The sequence below is a fragment of the Armigeres subalbatus genome, chromosome 2 (genome assembly GCF_024139115.2).
Source record: "Armigeres subalbatus isolate Guangzhou_Male chromosome 2, GZ_Asu_2, whole genome shotgun sequence".
Taxonomy (NCBI): Eukaryota; Metazoa; Arthropoda; class Insecta; order Diptera; family Culicidae; genus Armigeres; species Armigeres subalbatus.
Genome location: NC_085140.1, coordinates 402694638 through 402710154, shown reverse-complemented (window position 1 = coordinate 402710154; position 15517 = coordinate 402694638). Strand labels below are relative to the sequence as shown.

Here is a 15517-nt window from a genome sequence, read left to right as displayed (position 1 = left end):
CTCTCAAGAGGCTCGGAAGCCTCCTCTCGAGAGGCTCGGAAGCCTCCTCTCGAGAGGCTCGGAAGCCTCCTCTCTAGAGGCTCAGAAGCCTCCTCTCCAGAGGCTCGGAAACCTCCTCTCCAAAGGCTCGGAAGCCTCCTCTCGAGAGGCTCGGAAGCCTCCTCTCAAGAGGCTCGGAAGCCTCCTCTCAAGAGGCTCGGAAGCCTCCTCCTAAGAGGCTCGGAAGCCTCCTTTCAAGAAGCTCAAAAGCCTTCTTTTCTAAAGGCTCAAAAGCCTCTTTTTCTAGAGACTCAAAAACCTCCTTTCAAGATGCTCGGAAGCCTTCTTTCAAGAGGCTCGGAAGCCTTCTTTCAAGAGGCTCAAAAGCCTCCTTTCAAAAGGCTCTGAAGACTTTTTCCAAGAGGATCGGAAGGCTCCTTTCGAGAGACTCGGAAGCCTCTTTTCAAGAGGTTCGGAAGCCTCCTTTCAAGTGGTTAGTTTGCCTTCTTTCAAAAGGTTCGGAAGCCTGCTTTCAAGAGGCTCGGAAGTCTACTTTCAAGTGGTTCGGAAGACTCGCTTCAAGATTCTCAGAATTCTTCTTTCAATAGGCTTGGAAGGGTCCACGACGTTAGGCATAAGTACGTTAGGCATAAGGACGTTAGGCATAAGTACGTTAGGCATAAGGACGTTAGGCATAAGTACGTTAGGCATAAGTACGTTAGGCATAATAGACGTTAGGCATAATGTACGCTAGGCATAATGGACGTTTGGCATAATTCAGCCTTCTTTATGTCATGGGCTGTTCTTTAGGTCATTTTATGCCTATCGTCCATTATGCCTAACGTACTTATGCCTAACGTCTTTATGCCTAACGTACTTATGCCTAACGGGGTATACCCGGCTTGGAAGCATACTATCAAGAGGCTCAGAAGCGTTCTTTCAAGATGGAACGGAAGCATCCTTTTAAATGGCTCGAAAACCGCCTTCAAGAGGCTCAGAAGCCTTTGATAAAGAGGCGCGGAAGCCTACTCCTAAGGGACTCAAAAGCTTAAAGGAGCTTCCCTTCAAAAGGGCTCGGAATTAAGTTTTCAAGAGGATTGGAAGCCTACTTTCGAGAGGGGGTACCTCAAATCATGCAAAAGTTCGAAGGGGTATCTCTCAAGAAAAAGGTTGAGAACCGCTGTTTTAGACTAAACAGTTTTCAACCTATTAACTATTTCGACCAAACGTGTAATTTGGCTAGCTGATTTTTAGCTAGTCTGTCATTCGGCCAAGTAGCATTTGGAAAAATAGCTTTCCGCCTAATTAATTTCGACCAAATGAAAACCAAACAAATTATTGAATTCGACAGCACAATTTAATTTTTGGGGAGACTTGATCCCCTTTCTATGATATCTACGCAATAAATATTTTTTCTGCCAACCCTCCATCAAACTGTCAAATCTACAAAAAAAAATAGAAACCTGAGAACAGATTTATATTTTATTGAATTTTTTGCCTAAGTTTTGTATGGGTGACTAATGGGGGATCAAGTGTCCCCATATTGAGGCAATAACTTCAAATCCAAATATCCTAAAACTTTGATGGAATGTTAACATTTTCATCAGTACAGATCATTAAGCATATTTATGGCTTTGTGCTTTGAAAAAACGAAATCATTTGGTCATTGTTATGAAAAGTTGTTCAATTTTTCCGTGGCCAACAAAAATATCTCTAGAAAGGTCAAAATAAACAAACCGCCCTGCAGAATAAATAAGGTTGTCAATAAAAAAAAAACTCACCACATGAAGGTCATTTGTCTAGAGGAACTTTACTAAAAAATACGCTAGAACAAAACTACTTTATTTCTCGATAAAACAGGAGGTGATCAAGTCTCCCTGGGGATTAAGTCTCCCAAACTTCCCCTATCATCAAATAAACACCTTCCTGAAAATCGTAACAGTGCTCGATACAATCATTGCTTGACCACACCATAATACTAAACCCACGCACTTTAATCTATTCTATTTGTTCGCATCACTAGTACTTATATAAACATATTAGGATACATTTGAAAATGTATACTCAAACTGAACAAAAAATCACCTCCGCTTAAGGACTTCTTGCCACACCGTACTGCCAAAGTGCGGCCAAGAGTATGAAAGTGATCCTTCATCTTTCATAGGAAACCTGTCAAATATGTTGACGCTATCATGTTATTTACAATTCTCTCGATTTCAAATAGTTAAAAAATATAGTTTTCAAGTGTTTGGAGTGAATATATCTTTTCAACTAAATAAAAATTATTATGAATAATAGCATCTGGCATCACGTTGTCGTCGAACGTGCATATTATTGTTTACTTTGCATTTTCTATCGTCCCGAGAGAGAATGAGAGATTACGATGTTGAGAGATTGAGTGAAAATCGCTTATGCCGGGAATTAAATTGAAGATGCCGGAAAAGCAATCGCTGTGACTGAAATACGTGCTCCACCTCGTTAATTTACATCAAATCAAAAGCTTTTTCAAACGGTGTTTAGCATGAATAGCCATTTTTTAAACACAAGTGAACCCTATTGCAGTATTGCACTGCCCACAACATACAGGGAAAGTTGCTTCCTGTCATAAATATCCATTAAATAATGCAATCGTACGCATGTTAGGCCGGGAATTGGGTAAGAAACCCTATGCCTTTCGAAGATCATTCTTATTTTATTTCCAGATTTCCTTTTCATTAAAACTCAATATTCTCGATGAAGTTTATTTGCTACGAAACTTGAAGCTTGCATTTATTTGAATCTTACATGAAGTTAGTATCTTCTAGCTTATTTCAACTAGAAGCGAAATTATAGGGATACCGTGTTAACTCGACAACAGTCGGGTCGGGACACTGAAAATAGCTACACAGTTGCGAACGAAATACCTACGCTGCCTTCAACCGCTTTTTTGTCCCATGTGAATAGGAAACCCAGCAAAGATGGGACATTTATGCGATTACAGGCAGTACGCATCAGTAAAGTTGTCAATCAAGTAGTGGAATTTATGGAATGAAGCAGTAATAACTCGTCTTATAGCTAGATAACGTAAGATAAGATACTTTTAAAACGAAGATCAATAAACCTTCGTGTTCTGATTCTGATCGCTGGTGCAACTCGAACAGACATTTTATCGTTCCATCGTAATCGAATTAATATCTATTGCAATCACTTACTTATACCGTAGTTCAGTTCCGATTTTTAGTCATCATCATACAATGATCAATGTAGAATATACATTGTTCAATTTGCAAAGCTATTTTGCGATTTCATTGAAATGCATATAAAATTCTCTGAATGAAAATTAAACGGGGAGGAAGAGGCGCAGTGAAAAATTACTTTATTTGCAATTATAGTCTACTGATTAGTTGTACGGGATGATAAGCATTACTGTCGGAAGCTGTTGTGCTTTTGAATGGAAGTTGACACGTTCAACGAATAATCAGATCAGAATCTGATTCAGTATGAATTAAAATTTCTGGAGTAAATAAGTAAATGCAATACAAATACCATTTAACGACGCTTGTGGCGATTAATGAATTTATATTTAATCCCCGTCATCATTATGAACATTTTCCATAACTAAAACGACCCGACCCAACTAGCATAAAAAGAGAGCGTTTTTTATCACCAATATAATAAACTTACTTCTACTTCATACACCCTCTAAACTATTAAACCTCACCTCTTGCATGATTGAAATTATCATTTTATCATAATTATCGTCATTATTGTGGCCACTAGTATAGCCTCCACAGATGTAATATCTGATGTATATAACGAGCAGAAGCTTGCGATAACAATTCCCGTTCGTAGCACACTCCGGCGATGACGGATGCACATTTGCATCGAAATATAACACAATGCGTTATTGGCCATGCAGCCCGTGCACAGAAACAGCTTCCACCATAGCCTACGTGACATTCCAGGAAATATTCTATGAAAATAGTCTGTCTGGAACAAGTAGAATGAATGGCGAAAATCACCCCCATTGCCGTCATCACTATGGGAAATCTTTCCCATCCTCGAACAATAATTGTCACCCGTGCAGGAAGCCTGGGAAATGTCATGGCATCTAATTGTGCTTGGGGCTTCGCCTGTCCTCCATGTTGCAAGCGATGCAATGTGTCGCAGTTGCACTGTTTCACTGGCTGCTATAAACAATGCACAATCTAAGAAAGAGGAAACTGTATGGAAATTAGAATATGTTCGAAAACCAGACTGATTCAAGAATGTTTCGGGGCGTGGGAGGGCCGTCCAGATCTCTCGTGTGCTGAAACGTTGAAAGCGCTAATTGTCTAGTTGAGTGGTGCCTCATAAGATAAAAATTCAAATTAGGAAGAGCTTCTCTAAGGAATTTATAGTTGATTACTATCAACTGTGCCTCGGGGGAATTCTTCTCTATATTTAGCATTTTTGCAGTGCTTGAGCGATCATACTATTTGTGATCAACTAGACCATGAATTCTATTCAATTTTTCAACAAAGCACTGTTTTACGCGTTAAGTTTTAGAATTTATGGCAATTTTATGAATCTATCTTGTTCTTGTTCAAAAATATAATTATTCCAAACGCTTACATATTTCATAACTTTCCCATTTCAGACCTTGGAAAATGGATCACGGTGCCGTGGACGATGAAGCACCTATAGATCCCCGACTCAAGAACCGCACATTCCCCGAGGACCCAGAATATGAAGGTATGTACGGATTGCAGATGAACTGAAACTCTGCACAAACACGTATTCACATGCAAAATATGATTTTGTTAACGTAAATGGGTTTAATCATCAACCGATAAGGATCAATATCCTTAGTGGAGGTAGCACTAATAGTAGAGGTAGAGGGGTTTTGAAAAGATTTATCATAATTATATACTTTACGAAGGTTTCAGTGGATGCATCGTACTTTGCGTAACCTATTAAATACAACTTACACTAAGCTTTAAAAACTAGTGAAAACAATGGTTTTCCTTAATAATATTAACTCCCTTGCACCTAATGGTGCAACTGTACCAATAGTGGCGAGTTTCATAAGAAATCAATGAATTGTACCGCCACTAAAGGAAAGGTGTACATAAAAAACTATATTTTAATCCATAAAACCTCAAATTTTCGCAATTTTTATCTTGATGATTATCCATAAAGTGATATGATCCATAATCTTGATTATTTGATCCACAGTTTTGGTGATATGATCCATAAATTTGATCATATGATCTATAACGCTTAGAAAGAAGGATGTATTAATCGATCCACATTTTTTTTAAATCTAAGGATCATATCACCAAAATTATGGATCATTTGAACAAAATTATGGATCATCATTGACGGAGCCAGCTATTGTTATTTGGTGGGGCACCGCTTGGTGCAGGAATAATAGCCGTTGAGAACAATGGTGTGATTGCATCGTGTGGTGCCCCACCTCTGTCTCCGCCAGCGTGGATCATATTACTAAAATTATGGATCATATTACTGAAATTATGGATCATTATCCCAACGAATATTGCGCAAAATCGATATTTTTTTATCAAAATATAGTTTTTTATGGATCATTTTCCAAAAAATTTATATATTATTTGTCATAGTTCATGAGAAAAAATCAAGAATTTTATTGTTTTTCTTGACCATGTCTAAAGGAACATATTTTTCTATTAATTGCTAAATTTTAGCTTAGTTAGAGATCATTAAATTATTCTTTATGGGGGCTCCCGCACTATTCTATGGATTTATGGTAGCGTCTTACAAAACAATCAGGGATTAGTTACGGGTTATTTTAATTTTATTTTTTTTTATCATTCTTTATTGTGTATACCTATGCAAAAGTATCTTTTGCCCTGACGGAAGTCCTCCGTAGCGTAAAGAGCGATCTTGTAGACAGCCAACTTATTTTTCAGGGATAATGACAGTGGATGCAATAGTTTGAACAAGACATTGAACTTTGTCAATGGTTTGTCAATCTGTTGCCTTGCCTGTCATAAGGCTTTGTGCACAAATTACGTAACGCTTGACGGGGAGGGAGGGGGTTGAGCAACCGCAACTTTTTGTGATACAGGCGGAGGGGGAATTATTAATCGTTACGAAACAAAATGTCTCAGTGAGCGTTACGTAATAAACCTTCCGGGACTGGCGCCGTTGTAAAAAGTACAACACCTTCGAAAAAATCTCGCTTGTCGCTCACAAGACCGCCCGGACTACATGAGTATAGACGATTTAATTCCGCCACGTAGTAATCTTTACAGATACCTATTTCGACCTCAACAGTAAGGCTGTCTTCAGTGTCTCGTAATTACCTCCACTCGACTTAATAATTTTCTTACCCTCGCTGTTGCCTGAAAATAAGCTTGTTGTCTAGGGTCAAGCCAAGATAGTCGTCCTCATTGATCCATTCCACTGCGATTTTACAATCCACAGCCGAAGTAAGCCTGAGAAGTTTTGAGTAAAGGAAGGGTCTTCCCTGCTTTGATACAGATCTTTCAGTTTGAGAGATATTCTGTCAGAACATTCAGGCCTCGTTGGAGTTTTCCCACGATTGTTCTGATCACTCTACCTTTGTAGACGACAGAGATGTCATCGGCAAACATTTGGGAGTGGAACGATACTTCGCAGGCTTCCGAATGAGGATAATTTGCTGACTTACACGACGATGGGATGTAGCTGGGTCAGAGACATTGATTGAAGAACAGCGAAAAATGCTCGAAAAACGGAGCACTTTTGTGACTGAGTACGAAGTTTAGGTTGTTATCGAAGCCTGAGGCCTTAATGTTTACCGATGGTTTGATATGAGCTGATGGTTATGCTATCTTCAACCCCTACAAGAAGTTGTTTGAAGTCAAATGGATGTTGTCCGCATGTTTATTATCGGCTGCTCCATATGTATTGACGATGTTCTGTCGAAAATTGTGTGAGCTGACAAAGTGGCGACCTATTTCGGCGGTCTTTTCTGCAGGAGTTATCAAGCGATCCATAGAGCCATTGTTACCTATTTGGATCAGAGGTGGAATTGATCGAGATTTGAGAAATTTAATTAATTTCCAGAACGGCTTAAAATAGTCAGCAACAGCGCAGATCTAATTGAGGAAATCACTATTTCTGAGGATCACCATTCTGGCTTTGGTAGCTTTTCTTTCGAGAGGTTCGGAAGCTTCCTTTCAAGAGATTTGATAGTCTCCTTTCAAGAGATTTGGTAGTCTCTTTTTAAGAGACTCGGAAGCCTCCTTTCATGAAGTTCGGAAGAGATTTGGAAGCCTTTTTTGCAAGGGGCTCGGGAACCCCCTTTCAAGAGGCTTGGAAATCCCCTTTCAAGAGGCTCGGAAGCCTCCTTTCATGAGGTTCGGAAGTCTCCTTTCGAAAGATTTGCCTGCTTTCAAGTGGCTTGGAAACCTCTTTCAAGAGGTTCAGAAGCCTCCTTTCAAGAGACTTGAAAATCTTCTTTTAAGAGACGCGGAAGCCTTCTTTCAAGTGGCCCTGAAACCTCCTTTCAAGAGGCTCGGTAGCCTAATTTCATGAGGTTCGGAAGACTCCTCTCAAGAGACTCAGAATCCCCCTTTCCAAAGGCTCGGAACCTTCTTTTCAGAGGCTCGCAAGCCTTCTTCATAGAGGCTAGGAAGCGTCCATGCAAAATACTCAGAAGCCTAATTCTAAGAGCCTCGGAAACCTCTTTTCAAAAGACTCGGAAGCATCCTTTCAAGAGTCGCCGAAGCCTAATTTCAAGAGGCTCGGATGGCTTTTTTTAAGAGCCTCGGAAGCTTCCAAAAGTTCTCAAAGTATGTATAAACCTAATTTGGATTGGAAAGCTTCACGGAACATCGAAAATTTCAGACAAGTTTTTGGAGTGCAATAAACTTTTACTTTTAAGGCCCTTATGTCCAGAGCAGGATGATCAGCATCCAGGGAGATGAGAGATTCGATGGCTTCGGAATCAGTACAAGTTGAATTAGCCACATCGTTGGCGATGACGAGACCTAGAAACCGATCATTTCTATTGGGTGAAACTCAGAAACAGAGTTATTGAAGTCCTGTTTGGAACTAACCCAACTAATATAGTTCTGGTGATCCTAAATGCAATTTATATCGCAACGCCGATCTAGAGGTAGATATATTACTACTATGCTAACCAATCGATCTGTCGTAGAAACTCTAATCCATAGCTGCTCCAATGCTGTGCTCATCAATGTGCTATCAATACTCCTCCTCCTGGAGATTTAGTACTGTTATCGAAACTACAATCTGTACGGAAAATCGCAAACTTAGGACGGAACAGCTGTTAGTGGAAGATTCGTTCGTCTAGCCGAAAATTCATTAAAGCGTCAATAAGTTTAAGTCTGTCCAAGCGATGGAACCGTGTCGAGGTGGTATTTCTCGTCTTGTCGTGACGAAGATTTTGTGGATGGCAACAGGTCACAACCCTCCCCCTCGGAAATGAGCTCCTTCTCATTCATATTATGGAACAATGTCTTAAGAGACTTCTTGCGGAGGAATTCATGAATGTAGTACTTATACTTGTGCACCTGAAGGAACTAAACGACCGGCTTGTGGTGACCCTTGTTGATTGGCATAATGGCATCACCTTCACATCTTCTATGCAAAGCCGGGACGTGCAGTTTAGGCCTCTGGCAATCAGTTGGCGGAGCTTTGGGCGCAGGTTCGACAGGTCGACTTTGATAAAACTGGCGGGCGCTTGTGGCAGCTATCACTACTGCTTCTTGCGCTTTTTCGCCAACGTATTTTCGGCGTTATCATTGCTAACTAAAAGCTGTTTGGAGAGGTTGTCCTCGCCTCCAACGACAGTGCGCTTCGGTATCTTGCTTGTACCTTCTTTTGTTTTCCATTAACTTTTCCCCATTTAACTTTTTTCCATTAATTTAACCAATAACTTCTGAACTCCTATTCTACCAAATTGGAACCCATATTCTCTATCCTTAGGAGACGATTATGCAGAGGGGGTAGGGTAGGACCAAAATTGGAACACATATTCTCGATCCTTAGTATTATTTATTATTTATTCAGACTGAGGCAGAAGTGGCCTGTGCGGTATATAAGAGTCTTCTCCATTCGGCTCGGTCCATGGCTACACGTCGCCAACCATGCAGTCTACGGAGGGTCCGCAAGTCATCTTCCACCTGATCGATCCACCTTGCCCGCTGCACACCTCGCCTTCTTGTGCCCGTCGGATCGTTGTCGAGGAACTATTTTCACCGGGTTACTGTCCGACATTCTGGCTGCGTGCCCGGCCCACCGCAGTCGTCCGATTTTCGCGGTGTGAACGATGGTTGGTTCTCCCAACAGCTGATGCAACTCGTGGTTCATTTGCCTCCTCCACGTATCGTCCGCCATCTGCACCCCACCATAGATGGTACGCAGCACTTTACTTTCGAAAACTCCAAGTGCGCGTTGGTCCTCCACGAGCATCGTCCAGGTCTCGTGTCCGTAGAGGACTACCGGTCTAATGAGCGTTTTGTAGATTGTCAGTTTGGTACGGCGGCGAACTCTATTCGATCGGAGCGTCTTGCGGAGTCCAAAGTACGTACGATTTCCAGCCACTATGCGTCTCCGAATTTCTCTGCTGGTGTCATTTTCGGCAGTCACCAGTGAGCCTAAGTTCACAAATTCTTCAACCACCTCGATTTCGTCACCACCGATGCAAACTCGCGGTAGGTGGCTCACATTGTCTTCTCTTGAACCTCTTCCTATCATGTACTTCGTCTTCGACGTGTTGATGACTAGTCCGATCCGCTTAGCTTCCCTCTTCAGTCTGATGTAGGTTTCCTCCATCTTCTCAAAGTTACGTGCCATAATATCTATGTCGTCGGCGAAGCCAAATAGCTGGACGGACTTGAAAATTGTACCACTCGTGTTAATCCCTGCTCTTCGTATTACCCCTTCCAAAGCGATGTTGAATAGCAGACACGAAAGACCATCACCTTGCCGTAACCCTCTGCGGGTTTCGAAGGGACTCGAGAATGCCCCTGAAACTCGAACTACGCACATCACCCGATCCATCGTCGCTTTGATCAACCGTGTCAGTTTATCCAGAAAACCTTGTTCGTGCATTAGCTGCCATAGCTGGTCCCGATCGATTGTATCATATGCGGCTTTGAAAAAGACGAATAGTTTATGTGTGGGCACGTTGTATTCGCGGCATTTCTGCAGTACTTGGCGAATGGCGAACACCTGGTCCGTGGTGGAGCGTTCGCCCATAAAACCCGCCTGGTACTGCACCACGAACTCCCTTGCAGTTGGTGCTAGTCGACGGCATAAAATTTGGGAGAGTACCTTGTAGGCGGCGTTCAGCAATGTGATTGCGCGGTAGTAGCTACAATCCAGCTTATCGCCCTTTTTGTAGATGGGACACACGACACCTTCCATCCACTATTGCGGCAAAACTTCCTCCTCCCAAATCTTGGTAATGACCCAGTGCAGCGCTCTAGCAACCGTGTTTAAATAGCTCTCCTGGTAGTTGGTCAACCCCAGGGGCTTTGTTGTTCTTCAGCCGGCCGATCTCCTCCTGGATTTCCTGGAGATTCGGAGCCGGTAAGATTATGTCCTGCGGGCGTTCTCCCAGGTCCATTACCATACCGCCATCTTCGTCTGCTACATCGCCATTCAAGTGTTCTTCGTAGTGCTGCCGCCACCTTTGGATCACCTCACGCTCGTTCGTAAGAAGGTTCCCGTTTATGTCCTTACACATATCAGGCTGTGGCACGTGGCCCTTACGTGAACGGTTTATCTTCTCATAGAACTTTCGTGTGTTATTAGCGCGGTACAGTTGCTCCGTCTCTTCACGGTCTCGATCTTCCTGCTGGCGCTTTTTCCTCCGGAAAATCGAGTTTTGTCTGTTCCGCGCCTGTTTATATCGTGCCTCGTTCGCTCTCGTGCGGTGTTGCAGCAATCTCGCCCATGCTGCATTCTTCTCTTCCACTAACTGCTCACATTCGCCGTCATACCAGTCGTTTCTCTGATCCGGGGGCACCGTGCCAAGTGCAGCGGTTGCGGTGCTACCAATGGCGGATCGAATATCTCTCCAGCCATCTTCAAGAGACGCTGCGCCTAGCTGATCTTCCGTTGGGAGTGCCACTTCCAGCTGTTGCGCGTATTCTTGGGCTAGTCTAGCGTCTTGTAGCCGCTCAATGTTAAGCCGCGGCGTCCGACTTCGACGCGTGTTATACACCATCGAGAGTTTTGAGCGCAGGCATACTGCAACGAGGTAGTGGTCGGATTCAATATTCGCACTGCGGTAAGTGCGGACGTTCGTGATGTCGGAGAAGAATTTACCGTCGATTAGAACGTGGTCGATTTGGTTTTCCGTTTCTTGGTTAGGTGATCTCCATGTGGCCTTGTGGATATTTTTGCGGGGAAAGAAGGTGCTTCGGACTACCATTCCGCGGGAGGCTGCGAAGTTTATGCATCGTTGGCCGTTGTCATTCGATACGGTGTACAGACTATCCGGTCCGATGACCGGTCTATACATTTCCTTCCTTCCTACACAGAAAGAAAAATCATTAATGAAATCAAAACCATCAAAAACCATTGGTTAAAATAAAAAGTTTCATTGGTTCTTTTTCGTAGAGAGTTGCGAATGTTTAAAATAAAAGTACGCAAACTTTTGTTACCCCCATTGTTCAAAAGTTGCATAGCACTCTGAAATTAAAAGTATGAACTTTTAAATTAACTTTGTAGAACTATCTAATCAAGAAGATCGAAACTAAATATAGAAAATGAGAGTGGAATATTTTTATTCTAAAACGTATGCTATTTCCCCAAAACAGTACCTCCCACCTTTTACCCACTAGTAAAGTTTTTCTTTTAAATTGATTTTGAATGAATAGTCAAGAATAGTATAACTTTTTTATTTCATATCTGTTCAATTGGATTATAAATACAACGACGACAGGATGTCATGTTCCACATCTGAACATTGAGTAACTTTTCTTCAATTAAGTGCATCGTAGACATCTTAGCGATCTATAAATTGAACCACAGTTCTCATGCCAGTCAGGAATGAAAAAAACAAGCAATTTATCTGTAAAAATAGAAAAACGGAAAATCTTGTAAGTTCTATGATATCGAACATAGTGTGCTTTAATTCCAACCAGCTGCACCAATTTCACGCCATAAAGTGTGGGTGGGTGGTTTGCTCTGTGCACTCGAGTCAGGACATACCGCGGTATTAAATTTCGTTTATTGTCAGATTCGTCACTTCCACTTTGTTGATAATAAAATTATGACTTACCTATAAATTCCATATGCAGCTCGATTTATTCCTGCAGAATGAATTAAGGAGCTCTTCCAAATTCTGCGAAAAAGTAAATCCCGGCACCACCGAAAAACTCTGTAGGGAAATTTCCCGTTCAAAGAAAATATCGGTCGTGCCATTGGTTTGTGCTTTTTCGAAAAACTAGCGGATGACTGCTACTGTCAGTCAATCAGCTTTTCGCATGCATATTGACAGTTTAACAATTTTATACTTGAAAAGATGAACTTTTAAATTTACACTCAGAAAAGATGAAAAATACTGTGAAATTAAACATATAACTTTTGATTAATCAAAACTAACTTTTATTTTAAAGATAATTTCGTACTTTTTTGTGCGTTCATGTCACCGATGACGATTTTGACGTCCCGCAGTGGGCATCCATCGTATGTCTGCTCCAGCTGTGCGTAGAACGCTTCTTTCTCGTCGTCGGGTCCCCCAGTTTCCCAGCACTATGAAGCCGGTTCCCAGCTCGTTGGTGGTGCCACAGCTTTGGTAGAAGGTAGCCGCTCGATGCCCGCTTTTCCACACTTTCTGTCTTGTGCAGCAAATCTCCTGCAGCGCCACGACGTCGAAGTTGCGGGGATGTAATTCATCGTAGATCATCCTGTCGCAACCTGCGAAACCTAGCGACTTGCAATTCCATGTTCCAAGCTTCCAATCGTGATCCTGTATTCGTCGCCTAGGTCCTTGCCGATTATATCGAGTCGCATTATCTCTTATATTGTTCGTAATGATTGGTTTTCTAGGCGGCTTATTGGGCCTACGCAAACCTCCTGTCTCGTCGGAGGGCCGTCGTGTCAGGGCTGTTTAGCGTCCCACCTAACACCAGGACTTGGGCTTGTGCGCTTTGAGCGGCACACGGTCGCTTTGGTGGGGCCTGCTTGCGGATACATGCAGCTTTTTATAGAGGTTTAACAGGGCCCACTGTCAAACCCCACCACATCCTAGGCAAGCCCCACAAAAATCGATCGATCCTTAGCAGACGATTATGTATTATGTCCTCTATAGAGTAGGTGGGATGGACATAGGGAGAGGGAGGTTTCTGGGTGGTGTAGAGTACGAGGTAGTGCTTATCGGGACTGACTTGCGATTTTGGCGTAGTTTATTTTATAAGCCAATATTGGAAGGCAAATTCCTGCTGGAGCAAGCATTTCCTGAGAAAACCACCGTCTATATCCGACAGAATAGGCTTTCCTCAATCAGATAAAGGAATTCGTTTAGGATTTAAATGTTTTCATTCTAAGGTTTCTATTAAACAATGTTTGTTTACGAAATAAGTTACGCCCAAATCGCAAATCATTCCCGATATATATGTTAAGCATAATAGCTTTATTCATAAAGTACGTTAGGTACAATGGATGCGGATCTTTAAGTACGATTCCTTGAAAACCTTGAAAAACTTTGAAATACCTTGAAAACCAATTGCCCAAGTTTCCCAAGAATAGAATATCCTCGACAATAACATTTTTCGGAAAATAAACATTTTCCCAAGACGTTTCTCCGAAAATGGGACTTTGCCGTTTTCCAGCTTATTAACTGCGAGGTTTCTAAGCCAAGTCTTTTTTGCATCTGTATATCATGAAGCTAACACGATGATATAACCATCCCTAGGCGTGAAACCAGGGAAGACCAGAAAATTTCCTAGACCGGACCGGGAATCGAACCCAGCCACCTTCAGCATGGTCTTGCTTTGTAGAACACTATCATTTTCTAGAAAATAACAAAAAAATATTTAGTGGAGTCAATGTTTTCAAAAGAGAAGACTGCCTTCTTTTAATCAAATGATGAAGTATTAATACACAATTATCCTGCCAATCAACTGGTTTTATAATTATTTGATTGTAAATGGCAACTCCGGTCAAGGCTTGGTACATACAGTTACAGCTTGTATCTTGGCTTGTATCATTACGCTCATTTACATGAATGCTTATTCACACTTGATATCGCATTTCGCATTCATTAATAAAACTCATTGCTAATGAATAAACCACCTACGCTTTACATTCAATCGGCTAGAATTAAAACAATTTGTTCTAGGCTTCCCATTGAAACGCACCCTGAAAGGAAACTTCAAGGAAGTATGCTTCCTCCGTATCAGTTGAAGATAGCTAGGCGTTTATTACCTACGACAGCAATCAAAACCTTCTGCGTGACTAAACCAATAAAAATCACATGCAGCCTGTTGCCTCTGATACCGGTGCAATAATGGGCGAATATTTATTGATGGATGGGTGGCGCTAAACTGAGTGAATGATTTGAACGTACCAATGTTATCGATCAATCACTAAGCGCCGCCCATAACCCATTATTTTCAAATTTGATACGAATGATGATTAACTCAAATTCTTATCTACCAATGTGAAGCAATAAAACTTGAATTCGTATACCCAGTATTGATACATTCTGGTAAATGGTAATTTGTGGATTGGTTGATAGCTTGATTTATTCGAATTAATAAAATATTGACAATTGTAAATTTGATATTTTCAGGCATTTCCATTTTGTGGTTCGGTGGTGAGCACCCTTTAAAAAAACTCGTCTAAAAAGGAGAAGCATAAATGGAAACCGCTTAATAATTTATTTACTAAAAGGCACTAAAAAATCCATATAAATTCACATAGCAGTGATAAAACCATTCTCTTGCTTAGGTAGACAATGAAAACAAGCATCTAAGTTTCAAAATCTGCATAATTCGATTTTCAATAGCAAGCAATGAGACCAAATCACCCATCGAATGCAACTTGTTGTGCATAAATCGTTGCAAAAATCAACACTTTGTTTCAAAAAATGTGTAAACAATGGCTAGAAGTGCATAAAAAAGGATAAACCCATTATTTATATTATTTATGTCTCAATAATTCTAAAAAGCTGCCTAAAAACGCCCTTATAATAAGTTTGGTGACAATTATCATAAATATGAAACGATTTGTCAATAAAATGGAAGTGCACACACATAACCGATCCAATAAGGGTGCTCACAACCGAATTTAGCAGCGTTTTTGGAAAGTGATGAAAAAATTTTATGAGCAAGTTGAGTAAAAGTCCAATATTGGACCCCTAGAGGAAGTGCTTCCCAATACCTGTTTTTATATATTTCAAATAAGACGTTCGATATAAGCGAAAACCACACCATTTCATAGATTAAAGTCATATTAAAGAAATGTAATTTCGAAATGGGCATCAGATATTTATAAACCGCTGTGATTTTCATCTTTTTGAAATGAAAATATACTTCGTTTTAGAGAATCCAACATATTTTGGAAACCCAAA

General features: G+C 41.2%; 1 protein-coding gene across 21 annotated transcripts in view; it reads left to right on the top strand.

Moving 5' to 3' along the window:
- LOC134213320 (electroneutral sodium bicarbonate exchanger 1) overlaps positions 1 to 15517 on the top strand; it is a 171861-nt gene that overhangs the window by 94756 nt on the left and 61588 nt on the right. For all 21 annotated transcript variants that reach the window (XR_009979435.1, XM_062692286.1, XM_062692283.1 and 18 more), the window contains one exon: positions 4598 to 4692. Coding sequence is in view for 20 of the 21 variants with exons in the window: in XM_062692283.1 (XP_062548267.1) it covers positions 4598 to 4692 (95 nt within the window). In the remaining variant the exon portion in view is untranslated. The remainder of the gene's footprint in view (positions 1 to 4597; positions 4693 to 15517) is intronic.